The sequence below is a fragment of the Epinephelus lanceolatus genome, chromosome 13 (genome assembly GCF_041903045.1).
Source record: "Epinephelus lanceolatus isolate andai-2023 chromosome 13, ASM4190304v1, whole genome shotgun sequence".
Taxonomy (NCBI): Eukaryota; Metazoa; Chordata; class Actinopteri; order Perciformes; family Serranidae; genus Epinephelus; species Epinephelus lanceolatus.
Genome location: NC_135746.1, coordinates 31,107,643 through 31,123,278, shown reverse-complemented (window position 1 = coordinate 31,123,278; position 15,636 = coordinate 31,107,643). Strand labels below are relative to the sequence as shown.

Here is a 15,636-nt window from a genome sequence, read left to right as displayed (position 1 = left end):
ACTATCACTAGCACTCTCGTGTGCTTAAATACAGATATAAGTGAACCCAAAGTGACCTGAGAATGCTCCTTTCAGAAGGTTTGGATGCACATGACCACCTACTGTGACTTAATATGAATTTAAATACATTTTTACACATCTTAAATGCTCAGGTTGTTGTCTCTGCATTGTGTTTGTGTCCCTGGCTGCAGGCACATTCCCACTTCCTCAAACCAGTTCAAAGTGACACACTGAAAATGTGTAGCAATGCTTTAACATGAACAGACTTGCTGCTTCAAAATACACCTCAGTCCTGATGCTCAGTGTTTAACTTTTTGTTGCAGCAAGTCTCAGTGACCCCAAAACTTCCAGGGGTTAAAGTAGTTTAACAATTCCATAGGTGCCCCTTTTTTGTAGTGGACTGTGTAACTTGTGTGTTTGTGATGTCTATGTGGACATAATTAGAGGCTAAAACCTCCAGACCACATTCTCACCAAATCACTTCTCCTTTATCTGACTAACAATCTTCATATGTTGAACTTCCTCTGGTTGATTGTTGGTCAAAAACCTGTCTGCTGTTACCATTAATGTAAATTACTGTGTCCACGAAAAATTCAGGATTAATAAAAGCCAATACCACACATAAACAGCAAACAGAAGAGAGAAGACAGTCTGAAGTCACAGCGTGAACGACCAGCATGCACCACAGGGGAGCCAGGTGGAGCCTGCCTCTTAGACATGAGCTCCCCTGAAAACATGACTGTTGAAACTTTGGGGGTCTCTAAAATATTGACAACATTCTGTTGCTGATTTGCATTTAAATTTCTGTATCTTCATCATCATGGTTCATGTGTAAAATGTGGCTATTATTGATTCATGCATGAGGGTGATTCATCACTTAAATAAAAATTCCAACATACATGCTTTTCTTGCCATCACCATTGAAGCGTGGTGGAGCAATAACAAATTTCATTCATTTAAACTCCCAGATCAGAAGAAAAAAAAAAAAACCTTTGTCCCACACTCAGAATTGCCATTGTTCATCTGTGACTTGTAGTGAGCATACAGATCTGTCACAAAGAAAACAAGGAAGCTTAAAAATGTAATGCTCATACCTTTCCAAGTCTTATTTGTGCTAGAACAGTACATCACTCTGCAGTACACTGTGCAGTTGACCGTATTGCATCACGCTGATGTTTGAAAGAATAGAACAGAAAGCCTTTATTGTCATTGCACATTAACAAAGGATGCTACATATACAAGGAAATTGCAGGGGCTACTTCTAAAAAAGGTGCAGACAAGAAATACAGATCATTTGCACAGCAAACAACATTTATGCGATGGGATTGTTGCGTAACAAGACAATAGATAACACACAATATAAAATAAGTAGCACAGACTATAAGTAATAGGTGAGCATTTTATCCATATGCATAGTTGTGTGGATTTTACAGAGGCCACAATTGCAGTTTTGCACAATGTCCTTGTGTGATGGTGGTATGTGTGTAGGGGGGAGGGGGGGCTGAATGGGTGTGAATGTGTGTGTCTGTTCAGGGTAGTGATGGCTTGTGGAAAGAAGTGGTCTCTGAGCCTGTTTGTCTTGGTTCTGATGAACCTGTCACGCCTGCCTGAGGGCAGCAGGACAAACAGGTGTGAAGCAGGATAGGTCCTAATAAATACTAGCAAATGGAGGCATCACATATTGTAGCCATACAATATACTGCCATACAATACCAACGTGATTTCATGTCCCTAATCATGTCCATCATCTAAATCGCTTTAAAATGAGCTGCGGTCATGTCTAAATTGTATGAATGAGTAGTGATGAACAGTGGAGAATAATCTTTCCCATCACAACAATAATGTCAGTAGCCTCCAATGAAAAGCACGATCGATGATACAGAGTATCACAAATTAATCTGAGTGCGTCACACGTTACCAGTCTGCTCCACATATACGTGCGAACACTCCAGACTCTGTCACTCACAGGCTGTATAAATGCATCAACAGTCCTCAGAAACACTTATCAGATAAATAACAATCTGGAAACAAACATTACTATTTCTGTGTGTTTTGTAATTAACATGGTTATCGTAGATTAGCTGGGCTAACCGTTAGCTGTTAACGTTAGCCGTTAGCTGTGTCTGTAATAAGTGAGTGAGCTAGCAAAGCAGTTTTGTGTTGCTATGTGTGGTATTTATTCAGTTATGGGAAATCACGATGTCTAGAAAGCAGCAGTGGCTGCAGCTGACAGGGACAGTTAGCAAAGCTAACATCAGGACGTCATCTGTTAAAAGCCTCCCATTGTTGGATATGACATGAAACTACTCCAGTTAGCTCAATCATGTTGTAACTAAGACATCCGCTGGAAAAAATATTTTTTTTCCACGTTGATGAGACGGCGTTTTGGGTGGAGCAGTCGGTATGGACGCGGAGCTTGCTGTTTCTGTAGGTACACATTTCCTGGGGACACTCGCAGGTCTCGGCCACGCCCCCTCCATTGTGATTGGCTAAAGCACAGCATCGTTCAAACTCAAAGCCCCGCCCTGCCCCCCTCTGTAGTCGTCTTTCACACAGGGCTGCCGACAGATTCTACAATGTAAATTGCAGAATCTGTCTTGAGAGATTAGATAAATAATGATATATGGTACACAGATAGTACTATTAGCAGGACTAGGGATGCACTGAATATTCGGTAACCGAATATATTCGGCCGAATATTGTAAAAAAAAAAAAAAAAAAAAACCACATTCGGTGGAATAAGTGAAAAGCAAGGCCGAATAATAGCGGCAAACAAACAGCGTGCCGTGACAGGCAGATTAAAATGTCGGCAGTGTGGCGATCCATCTGTCACCGCACTCGCATTTGCGACTAAAAATAGTTTTGAGTGAGCAAAATAGGCTTAAATCATTCAGCATGCTGTGCGAGCAGCCTACAGATTTCAACCAGCAGCAGAAACGAAAGGCGAATCCCACCGATTGTGGGTTGAACGGGGGTCACAGACACAGACAGTAATGTATTCCTGTCAAATACAGCGGCCATCGGCTTACCGGGCGTGGAGAAGTCGGCTCCAATAATATCCTCTTCTTGGCGTGTGGACTGCCCAGAAGTACCTGAACAGCCGAGCCAGCCGAACACAGGTATGTGACGTGTCAGGAGAAACGAGCCGTTCACGGCCCACAAACCTCACCGCACTTTAGGGACTGTTCTTTACTTATGAAGGGACTGTTAGGGGAGGAGGGTGGCTGGTTGATTTATTTTATTTATTTATTTTATTTTGATCCCCACTATGTTCATCACTGACTGATGCTGTTTTTGAAGTATGAATAAGTCAATAAGTAATTTATTCCATTGAAATATCATTGATGTATTATAGAAAAGTGATTTATCTTTTTATAAATGACAAAAAGGCACATCTGCCTCATTTTCGCTATGGTATCGTGATACTACTCAGAACCATGATATTTTCATTGGTATCGTACAGTGGGATCCAATTTTGGTAACGTGACAACACTAATCTGGAGGGGGTTCATCTGCAAAAACTAATGAAAAACTAAACAACGATATTCGGTATTCGGCCAAGCGTATATTATTCGGCTTCGGCCACAAATTTTCATTTCGGTGCATCCCTAAGCAGGACAACTCTAACTGCTGTTGTATTGTGAACAGGGACCTACGTTGTCAGTCCCAATCCACGTTCACCACAATACAAAGATATCACTGCACACGTCAATGAATCCTGTAAAAAAATGTTTACCTGTCAGTCTAAGTTTGTATCATCTGATGTCAAGTCGATGTGCAGCCTGTAAATGAGAACTACAGTCTGACTTATTCACATCCAAGTCAAGCTCAGTGTGGTGATAGCTATGAGCTGTGGCAAATTGTGATTCACTCAGATTAACTGGTGATATAACATCTGTAGGCTACCTACCTATAATCATGCTGTATAATAAAGGCCAGACAATTCACTCAGTCATCGCAAGTCTACACTATTTAGTGCCAAGTCATCGAGATCAGACATGACTGAACCCATTTTGCAACTATATAATAATAATAATAATAATAATAATAATAAAAAAAAAAGGCAATTGGGATAACCACACTCAGGTGTAGGTAATTACAATTGTCAGGCATTGGATTGTCTTTATAATATTGGTTAACAGGTCAGATCTTGGTGGGATTGCGTAGATTTTGTTCTTTGTACTTGTTACTGTTGTTGTCTTATTGATTTCATATAGTTAACATCAACCTGCAAAAGGGACTAGAGATGGAAATTAGCTGCTGGCATATTCACATGTTAAATGCTCATCAATATATATTGTCCCTATTTTAAATAAATACATAGTGTTTGCTGTAATTGTCATGCATCTTGCCTATTGTGAGTACACTCAGTACATGTTTCATTCTTCAGAGAAATCACACGGCTGCTGGACATGGGGGACAGGGTGACCCCCATTCAAGTGTCCAAAAAGTGGGACAATCTAAAAATCCAGTACAAGGTGAGATTTTGTACTCATTATGAGCTCAGTTGACACTCAAAGCATGTGTAACTGGGTTATACATTGTCATATTTCTACATCACACTGACACATCCCTTTTGATATCTTCCAGAAGCTGAGGAACCCTCCCACAGGCACGGGGACAGACGGAGGGGAGGAGACAGCAGCCACATGGCCATTCTATGCCCAGATGCACGAGGCCATCGGGGCACGGCCCTCCATCGAGCATCCTGTCCTGATGGACTCGTGCAACCCGGTAGATGAGCCTGTGGCCCAAGAAGAAGCGGAACTCCAAGGCAGCAAATCCTGGCCTCCCTGGAGGAGGCTGCCAAGGAGGCCGAGGCCAGACAGGACAGGAAAAGGGCTCTTGACCTGCTAGAGGAGGCAGTCAGGAAGTTTTAAGTTTGTTTTCATCCTCACAGGACTCTTTAAGTTTGTTATATCTTCATCTGTTTTTTGTGAGCCTGCAGGGTTTTCAGTTATAATGTAATTTTGTTATATTGATACCTCACAGACTGCAGCGTTTAAAGTTGTAACATATTCTGTTATAGTCAGACATCTCGCAGTACAACACACATTTAGTTGTGTATAGTGTTATGCATTCTTTGTCACAGTATTTTCACGTCTGACAGTAACAATTAAATGTTTAAGTTGTGGACAACAGTCTTGAATCTGTTGTCCATCTGTTGTCTTTGGTGCACCCAAAAGACTGCTAACAGACCAAGGCTCAGAATTTTGCAGTAAGGTATAGTGATGATGCATTATAGATCATTAATATGCAACTGTTGCTGTTCTGGCTCAGCTCAAGTTTATTCAAATGATCACTTCAAGGTCAACTGCGGTCTATGTGAGAGGCTGGGCATCAAGAGGAGCCTGTGCTCCCCTTACCATCCACAGACCAATGGCTTTGTTGAAAAACTGGCACAATACAGATGTACATTTTGTTGTCAATATTTGAATGAATGCAAGCCCTTAAGAGCATGAACTTGTTTCTTGTTCTAGTCTGAACGAATAATTATAATAGCATTTCCTGGAAATAGGTTGTGTTATCATACATGACAACCCAAATGATCTTCTGCCTCCTCATGCCTGGACCTGAATTCTGCATTTAAAAAGGTCCCTGAACAAACTGGTGGCTGAGCACCCCAACCAGTGGGATCAGAACCTCCAGTCAACCATGTTTGCCCTGAGGACCAAAAAACAGCTGACAACACAATACAGACCCTACTATCTGATGTTTGGGAGGCAAAGCATCGTTTAGCGATCCCAAAGGACTACAAAGTAAGACTGTCAATTGTTCTCATCCTTTAGGAGTCTGAATTTGGTTCATTTGTGTCCTCTACAATTTCTGTGATTCCTAGCAGGTGACCGAAGAGAAGGTCTGCAACCTCGTGAGGAGAGAGGAGATCTGCCATGGACTGAGGGATCAGGGCAGAATATATAAGGAGGTCAAGGCCAACGTGAAGAAAAGCCAGGTAAAGGTCTGCAAGAGGACGGAGGAAGAGGCCAGGTGGATGATTTTAAAGTGGGGGACCTTACTCTGAAAAAAATGTGCGACAGGAGATGAGGAAAGGGGGCAAGTTGGAGGCCGACTTGGTGGGACCTCTTAGAATAATCAAAATAGAGGGAAAGAATGCAGACCTGGGGCCCGTTGTTTGAAAGCAGAATCAGGCAATCCAGGTTAAGTGGAAAAGCGAGGCTGGACAAAGTCTCAGTCCATTCTGGCTTAATTGGTTGCTCGAACGCCAAGCCAGGCTGAGGAGGAGCGGCTAAGTCAAGCCAGGTGTAACTTATTCAGGTAAGTGCGCGTCTGCGGCTTTCTTAAATGAGTACTGTCTGAAGGACATCCATGGTGTCCACAATTGCTGAGCTAATAGATATGTGTTTTACAGAATTCACAAACTGTCAGACAGCTATATGCAAGTCATCAGAAGCAGATAGCATTGGCAGATGTGAAGCTCCAGTGTGAAAAGAGAAAGCTGCAGGACATGGAGCTTGACAGACAAATATTAAAAAAAAAAACCTTAAGGAAACTGGACTTGGAAATTAAGAAACTAGAGAAAGAAGTAAGTGATTTTAATGCACACTGTAAGCATGACTGTGATGCAATGTATTAATCAATGTTATTTCTCCCTCTCCCAAGCTCCAAGCAGACAGTGACTGATTACAGTATTTTTCATTTAAATAAAATGAGGTCACAGAATATTGTAGTTTCCTCTTCCTGTTTTCATTCATTAATGTAAAGTACACTGGAGTTATTGATCCAGTTAACTGGGAATGCAATTTGGGCAGGTCATAGGCTACAGTTATGAAACCTAATAACCGCTAATGTGTTACCAATGCCAAATACACCTACTTGTATGTGTATTCCAACAATTAATCCTTTTATTGGTGAGGATATCTGCCTGTCAAAGTATCCTTGGGCAAGATGCTGAACCCCAGATTGCTCCCAATATTTTATGCAACCTGTGTGGTGGACTGACGACATTAGTGTGTGTCTTAGAATGGGTCAGTGAGCAAGCGACTATTTAATAAAAACTGCAAACAAAGCAGCTATTTTAACAAAAAACCCTGCTATAAAAGCAAAATGGGGCAAATACGTACATAAGAACGTGGAATAACTGTAAAACACATTGATTTCCGATCGCTGCGACAGCTGACTGGACAGATAAGGCACCAGGATAAACTAAATCTCCATGGTAGCATATGTGCCTTTGCTTTCGAACAACCGAAGCAAAGCTAAATTAAGCCAGGATAACCAACATATCCCGGCTTAATCCCTTATCTAGGTTTTGAACAATAGGGCTCTGGTCTCGGAGACGGGGAACAAACCATCAGAGTGAACATATATCATTTAATACAATATTTCTAGCCAGTGGAGAAGATCACTGCCAAATCCTAATTCTTTGGCTGGTCCACAACAGACTCAGACACTCATACCCCCCACCACATCTGTTACACCAACTCATGAGTTGCAGCACCCAAAGACCATCACATGATGCAGATATTTGTAAGTACACTGACATAGAACACCCCAAATTATGCATTTCATGAATAAATGCCATTACCATGTTTTTTTATGGGCAGGGAGGCGGAAGGCCATGCTATGGTCAAGACTGGGGCCATACAAAATATATTCCGAGGATATTTTGTACCTGGCCCCAGGAAAGGAGCTTGAGAGTCAGGTATTTTAAGAAATATTATTTGACTGATATGCGTCTTTCCAGACTGATCACATTATTGTTCTCAAATTGTGAATGCATACCTAAGAACGGTTGGGAGGAAATGTGGAGCTGCCATTACTGACAGTTACAAATGACGTCAGTATGGCAGGGCACACAAAGAGGTCTGAAACGGGTGACTAGGATTCAATTTTTTTTACCCTTTTCAATACAGTGACTTTGTCAATTAGATATGATGTATGATTTGATGTCTGTTGTTTTAGTTGGCCCTTGATCATGATGTGGCAGCAGGAGCAGTGTCATCCTAAATGTTAACAGATGTGAACACAACAATTACATTATGTTATGCTGCTAGGGGGTTGCTACAATTTGTTTTTGCATTTCCATAGATCTTGTACCTTAAGGAGATGAGGGCCTTGTATGTGGACCCCTTTGGGGCCACTCAACAGCACATTGAGAAGTGCAAACATGTAACAAGGTGAATCAGCCGTAATGTGTGCATTAGACACATGTATTCATGCATTTTGGATAATCTTAAGGGAGCAACAAGCCAATTACATCATTTGCCTTGTGGCTGTTTCACTAGCCTGACATAAGCTTGTCCTTTTGAGGGCCTTTAACATGATTCAAGTGATCTGGAATTGAAAATCAGTGTGTTCTGTGTAGGGCACTGGTTCGCCAAAAGTGTCCTGCTATTGGGAGATGGGCATGTTCTACAGTAGCTCATCCAAGACGGCAGGACATAACGTCATGTGGCGTGTTTGTGTGCAAGGCAATGACTCAATTATCTCTGTGCCAGTCATTAAAGAAAGTCACCAGAATCAGACTTCTAGCTTGCAGAGCAGATTCTGCTTGCACAACAGGTACAGTGCCCCATGGACCAGGAGAGTGGGGCCATGTTGCAAGTGAACATGGCTAAATACAGGTACTTGGCTAATAAAGCTGATTCCAAATGATCACTGTTGTCTTCACTTCCTTTATAGTGATGGATGAGTTCGGCTGCTATGTAACGTGAGAGCTTGCATTGCATATCTGAACTTGACTTTGGGCACTGTGTTGGCATCAATGAAATTTGCCCACTTTGTTTACACCACAGGTGGCACGTTGCCTGTGCTTTTTAATAGTATATTTCGGCGGGTCTGAATAGTGATGATGCAAGATTGAAAAGTATCCCAGTATGTTGTGAAGCTGTGTTATGTTGTTTAGCATTTTGGCTACAATATGCCTCAATTCGCTCACGTTTGCATTCAGATTTTATTATTGTTCAAGGTTTACTAATGTTACTGGCTGGTGACCGTGGTCTCTGTTACTCTGAATGGCATCAGTGGAAAGGATGGCAGGGACACTGCTATCAGCGGTTTCACTTTGGCATTGGTATTTCCACGTGGTTTTGTCGGGGAGCATAATTGATGTCCAGCAAACCATTCCTATGGTAATGATACACCCAGATACACCCTGGACAGGTTGCCAGACTATTGCATGTCTTTGACCTGTGGGAGGAAGCTGGAGTACCTTGAGAAAACCCACGCTGACACAGGGAGAACCCACCAACCTGGGTTCCCACCAGGAACCCTCTTGCTGTGAGGCAACAATGCTAACCACTGCACTGCCATGCACCATCTGTCTCTATCACCAGTTAGTCTTGCACACTGGGCTGCGGGGCTGGACACACAGTGTGGACAAACACAGGCGAAACTCAGTCACAGGCAATATTCATTGAAGGCACAGTGAAAACCTGTGGAGACGGGTCTGGAGGCAAACCAGCAAAGCTTCTGAGAGCAGAGAACCAGTTATGGGCAGAAGCCAAGAGACAACACTCGCAGAATCAAAATCCTCAGAGACAAATCAGCAGTAGTGTCAGGACGCGCCACACCGCGGTGCGCAGTACAGCTGCGACGCGCCTGCAGAGCGCAGACACAGACCCCAAAATAAGCTATTACAAATATGCCCGTAATGAAACGTGAATTTAAAAAAAACAAAACTCAAACGAGCATATACATACCGGAGCGCAAAGGCACAGCTTCCCCAACAGTGAGGAGGATGACAGAGGCCGAGCCACGGTTTAATCACTGTTAAGAGACCGTAATGAGTTACATCAAGCGGTGTACCAAATTAAAGCACGGACAAGTTGAATATAAACCGGCTTACCTTCATAAGTGAAGCTGCATGAGGCGGGAGAGCTCCGGTACACACGCCACGACCAGCAGACAGCCACGCTGCAAGGCAGAGGGGCAGAGCAGATGTAATGGCCACACACACACACACACACAGAAATCCCCCCAAAGACACACAGCAAAACGGCACCACTTACAGCTTCAGAGGATCAGAAGAGCCACAGTGCACCACCAGGCTCCAGGAAGAGATGAGAGTGCTGAGCAACAGACACCTGCCCAGATCATAGTTCTGCCAGCCCCGCCCAGCAATCAGGGCGCAGGCCATTAATGAGCCACACCTGGCTGCAGGCACTGAGGAGGGGGAGAGAGGGGCAATGATCCAATGAGTGCCACATATGTCAGCAAAGTACGATTAAGTTACTGAAACATACAATTAACAATGTCAAATGGTCTTTATACACACTATTTTCTCAGATAATGTTGAACCATAGAGATGAAAGTGTGCCAAATTCTGACAGTTTGCCAGATATTTTGTTATTTTTAGACTAGTCACTAGTCTGAGTTTAAACTTCCGTTTAAACATCAGTGAATTAGTCATAAGGAATATCCCATCTCCTGACCTCTTTACTGTTGGTTCCTTCTAAGGCTGCTGATGATTGTTGTTGCTGATGGATACAGTTTATTGTAGTGTAAATCAATGTGAATATAGTAAACTGGCTGAAATATAAACAGTCTTTGACTTGTCAAATTCAGGAAGATTAGGAAAAGAATGATGTAGACTGAGCACTTAGGAACATACATTTAGCAACATACAAAAGTTGTTTCAAAAAAGGTCAGAAAGAGGAAGTTACACAAACCTCAACACAGAAAGTAGAGTCTCCATTTCTCTTAAACACACATCAGCTCAGAGACTCTGACAGTTCACAGCTGAGAGGGGACAGGAAAAAAACACAAGATGGTTAAAATTAGGTGGATTGAAATGTCTTTATTTATGAAACTGCTGCTTCAGTTCACAGGTAAGAACACATACCACATATCCACCTTATTCCTGAGAAGTGATTATGGGCATAACTTCTGGCCAGATAGCAGCTTTTTAGCTTTGTGGTTAATATTGGTGGTCAAACGCCAACCACGGTTCGTTTTGAAAGTAAATTCCCTTCAGTTTAGTAGAGATTGCTTTGTTTTTGGTCAGATATATGACTAAAGTTTCAAATGTGAAACCGTAAACATTGCTACTTTTAATACAATAATTTGCAGCTGTTAAGAAATTTGTCATTACCAACAGCTAGAAAAAGTTCAATAGGTTGCCTGCTGCTGAAGATGTCTGGCCCATCGACATTTTCTAGTTTTAGAATTTGTAATTGATGGCCCTGCTCTACGTTTGCACGTGCTTGGAATGACATAAGAAATAATAAAACCAAAAGAGTCTAAGAGAGGATAAGTATTAAATAAGTATTTGCAACCCGGTCTCATTCCAAAGTCGATGAATACAAGCGCTTGGGCAGTGACTTTCAGGGTCAGACACTGACGAAAAAGCCGTCCTTTCATGTCGTGATGATACATGGTCAGTCTCTGTTATTGTGTGATGGCGTCGGACGGCATCACAGGGAAATGCACCCAATCAACAACGTAAGTAAGGGTCCATAAAATCCGAGTAGTGTAGATGGGGGTGGTGGTGGACCGGTCTTACAATCACCAACTTTCATCCGAGAGGCCGGTGTTCACTTCCTATATGACTGTAAAGCCAAACCCTGTTATTTTTTTTTTCTAACCACTCAACCACGTGCCTTTATTGCAAAAACCTAACCATGTGCGGTTGTTGGCTAGACATAACAACGTGCATTTGTTCACTAACGTAACCACGTGCGTTTGTTGTTGGATGAAAAAAATGTCAATTTGTTGGTCATTCCGAGGCAGTGCTTTATTTTGAAAGAGACTGTGTGCATACTGTGCATTTCCTAGGACAAGTGAAGTGTAATTTGAAAAAACACAATGCATGTAACAGGCTGAAGTTGACATGGTATGTCAACAAGCAAAGCACCCAGGGTAACTTGCACGTCATACATCAATGTGGATAGTCCATGCTGCATGTGTGAAATGAAAACTCTAGACAACATCGGGATCTGATTCTCTGGATATTATTTTAAGTTCATATGAGAAATTGGCTTAAGATAGCCAAGTCTGTTGTTTGTTTTAAACAATGAATGCAAATAATAATTTATTGAATACAAGGAATAAGACACATCTGCAGACGTAAGACCCTTACACACCGATGACCATTTCCATGCAGTTGGTTAGCACATCAGTACATTTCTCCGAACTGTTTATGTTTTTTACTTTCACACAGAATGCTAATGTAACATGGCGGAATGTTACCTAATTTTGGGGGGTAACAAGGTTAATTTATCTGAGCTTTTGCACTGTGAATAAAGGCATCAGTCAGTCACATTGCAACTATCCTAAGAGGATCATAAAATGACAACATGGAAGTTCCATAGTCCAAACAAAGACAGCAGCCTTTATCACTCAGACAGACTGACAGACACTGCTCTTGATCAGTAGAATCCCGGTAGATCTGTTCGCATCAAAACCTTTTACTGAATCACTTTTGCAGCTGGTGCAAATTTGCATCACTTCTGGTATGAACAGTTTTAATGCAAAATATTCACAGGGGAGTATTTTGCATTCTCATGTTGCATATTCGTCACGTCGCTGGTGTGTACAGACCTTTGAGCTGTATCTAAAACTATCCTCACACTAGCTGTCAGCATGAAAGCACATTCATTCAATTTTCTTCTCTCATTTTATTCAACAGCAGTGACCGGACAATATTCCCCCAGCTTTGTTGTCAGCGATGGAGATGATGTCACTTTGCCTTGTGGAAATTTGATAGATAATCGGAGTGAATGTGAGGGTGCTTACTGGATCTTCAGTAGTTCACTAAGCACATTCTCGTTAATGCTGGTGGACCAGGGGCAGATTGAGGCTAAATCAGACAGACTGAGTGTTACAGAGAACTGCTCGCTGGTGATGAAGAAGGTCACACTTGAGGATGTTGGTCGTTACAGCTGCAGACAGTTTGAATCAGGACGTGGAGATGCCCATGTTCATCTGTCTATTATCAACAGTGAGTATTTACAGTATGTTTTAAGCTTAAACTGACTGTCTGAACGATATAAACATAATAATTATGATAACAGAAATGAGTTTTACTCTTTCCATCTTTCTCTCACAACGTCTCCGTCTCCACCAGTGACTGAAGATAACAACGCTGATGGAGTGACCTTAAACTGCTCTGTGTTGACACATAAATGGTGTAGACACACACTGGAGTGGCTGTATGAGGGTAAAACTGTGGATGAAGACATGGAGACATCACAGTCTGAGTGCTCGGTTACTATGACATTTCCTACTACTCATCCCAAGCAGAAGCCAAAGTCTCACGAGTTGTTTAAGTGTAAAGTGACTGATGATTTCAGTGGAGACGTGCAGCTGTTCACCTTCAGCCGACCTCAGGCCTCAGGTGAGAAACCAGGTGAGATTATTATCACAGTATAAACTAACTCATAAACTACTTTCTTTTTAATCTTTCAAGATTTATTAATATCCTTATTTTTATTATCCTAACTCATTGTAGATGGGAAACCTCAGATATTATTTTCTCACTGTACAGTTTGTTTGCTTTTGTCATTTCATGTGTCCAGGTGCACAAAGCACAAAATCAAGAGCCAACACAACTGGTTCGCTTCATACTTGTCAGACAGGAAGTTTTGTGTGTCCGTTAATAATGTCAAGTCATCCGTTTCCCCTATAAAGTACGGTGTGCCTCAAGGATCAATCGGTGTCTCATTCTCATTATACATGCTCCCCTTGGGTGATGTCATCAGTCGAGATGGTGTCTCTCTCCACTCTTATGCGGATGACACTCAGCTGTACCTTCATCTTACAACAACTGACCTCAGCATGCTGAGCGCTCTACAGAACTGTCTGTGTGATATCAAAAATTGGATGTCAGCATTGGAGGTCACAGCATATCACAAAACAAATACTGCCATCTACCACATCCACCTGTCACAAGACGTAAAGCCTGTTGCAAGAAATCTTGGTGTCATGTTCAATAGTAATTTATGTTTTGAACAACATGTCACTAAGCTTGTCCAATCATGCTTTTATCACCTCAGAAATATTGCTAAAGTAAGATTTATTTTAACTTTTAGAGATACAGAAACTGTTATACATGCTCTTATCTCTTCACGTCTTGATTATTGCAACAGCCTTTATTCCCATCTCAATCAAAAAACCTCACGACTTCAGACTGCTCAGAACTCACACCAGTTTTAGCCTCTTTTCATTGGCTCCCTGTTTGTTTGAGGATTGACTGTAAAATCTTAATGATTACTTTTAAGCAGTGATGGCCAAATGAAGCTTCATGAACCACTGTCTTTACTTTCTGACCCCACTAGACCCCACATGAGGGTTCAGAAAACAAAGACAATGGTTCATGAGGCTTCATTTTGCCGTCACTGCTTTTAAGACTCTTCATGGACTGGCTCCAGATTACATTTCAGACCTGTTAGTCCCTTATGAACCTTTACGTATTCGAGATCCTCGGGCAGAGGTCTTCTGCTTGTCCCAGAGTCCAGACTGAGGACCAAAAGGGACAGAGCTTTTGCCACCAGGGCCCCGAGGCTCTGGAATGACCTGCCGAAGGATATAAGTCCGAGTCACTGGCTTCGTATAAGTCTCTCCTAAAAAACATACCTCTATCAGAAAGCATATCCTGACTTTATCTTAGCTGTCTGTCTATTTCATTGCTATCTTCCCGATTTTAATGCCCTTTTATTATCTTGATTTTAACTTGACTAAATGACATTTTATGACTTGTTATTTGTTTTGTTCTTCTTGTATGAGGTTTTTATTTGTATTTAGTTTTATTGTACAGCACTTTGTGCTTTGAACAGTGCTATATAAATAAAATTTATTATTATTATTATAATTATTATAAAAATAGTTTTCATGTTTTAAGTCCAATTTTCAGGTTGGCTGAGGTATATAGTTGTGTGTGGAGGCTTAACAACGCTCATAATAATTGCTGTGGCAGTCAACATATGGACAAGAAAAGGTGAGAATATTCACATATTAAATTTCTATAAACCAGGAACTTTGCAAAGCGTGGGTTTACATTGTGAGACTAAACTATTTTTGTTTCCTTTCAAGGCAAAACACAGATGGATGACAATGCTGTGAGTTTCAAAACTGGATAATCAAATGCCTGTGTGCAGTATTTCATACTTACAATGAGAATAAACAGTACCGACTGTATCGTTTAGAATATAAGTGGCTGCGGCAACTGAGCCGATTGATTTTTTCCATTTTATCTTACTGTGTTGCGGTGTTTTTCACAGGTGCATGATGATGAAGATGATGGTACAGTGATCTATGAAAATGTTGGAGAACCTTCAGCTTCTGTCAGACTCCACTCATCATCAGCTTAAACATCATCTCACTAGAAAAAAAGAGTCCCCTGCAGTTAATCACCATCTCAAGATCATTTTGCATTTTTGGTGGGTTTTGCTTGGAGACAAATATGTTGTCAGACTTTAGTAGAATAAACTTGAATGAGCTGTGAATTCTAATCGAGTCAGTATCTTTGTTGTAACTGGTAATATAATATGATCTCCAAATAAACTTTTTTTTTAAACTGTACATGTTGTCAAATTAATATTATGTTTCTGGTACCAAAAATCTATTTCAACATAGACTTTTTGGTACATACATTAATTTAAATCCTATGTGTAAGATAAGAATACATTCTGTGAGCTATAAACTAAATTTCTGAAATGTTACAAAACTAGTCTAATG

General features: G+C 41.4%; 1 protein-coding gene across 2 annotated transcripts; it reads left to right on the top strand.

The window, feature by feature from the left end:
- Positions 1-10,655: 10,655 nt before the first annotated feature.
- Positions 10,656-15,423, top strand: LOC117271171 (uncharacterized). 2 transcript variants are annotated; one of them, XM_078174025.1, is made up of 6 exons: positions 10,656-10,790; positions 12,590-12,901; positions 13,028-13,297; positions 14,801-14,896; positions 14,992-15,017; positions 15,180-15,423. In XM_078174025.1, exons 1-6 carry the CDS (start codon positions 10,730-10,732, stop codon positions 15,267-15,269), a joined length of 855 nt encoding a protein of 284 aa, XP_078030151.1. In that variant the 5' UTR covers positions 10,656-10,729; the 3' UTR covers positions 15,270-15,423. The 2 variants fall into 2 exon arrangements, with proteins under 2 accessions (XP_078030151.1, XP_078030150.1); XM_078174024.1 differs by having other exon boundaries at positions 13,028-13,309.
- The last annotated feature ends 213 nt before the right edge of the window (positions 15,424-15,636 follow it).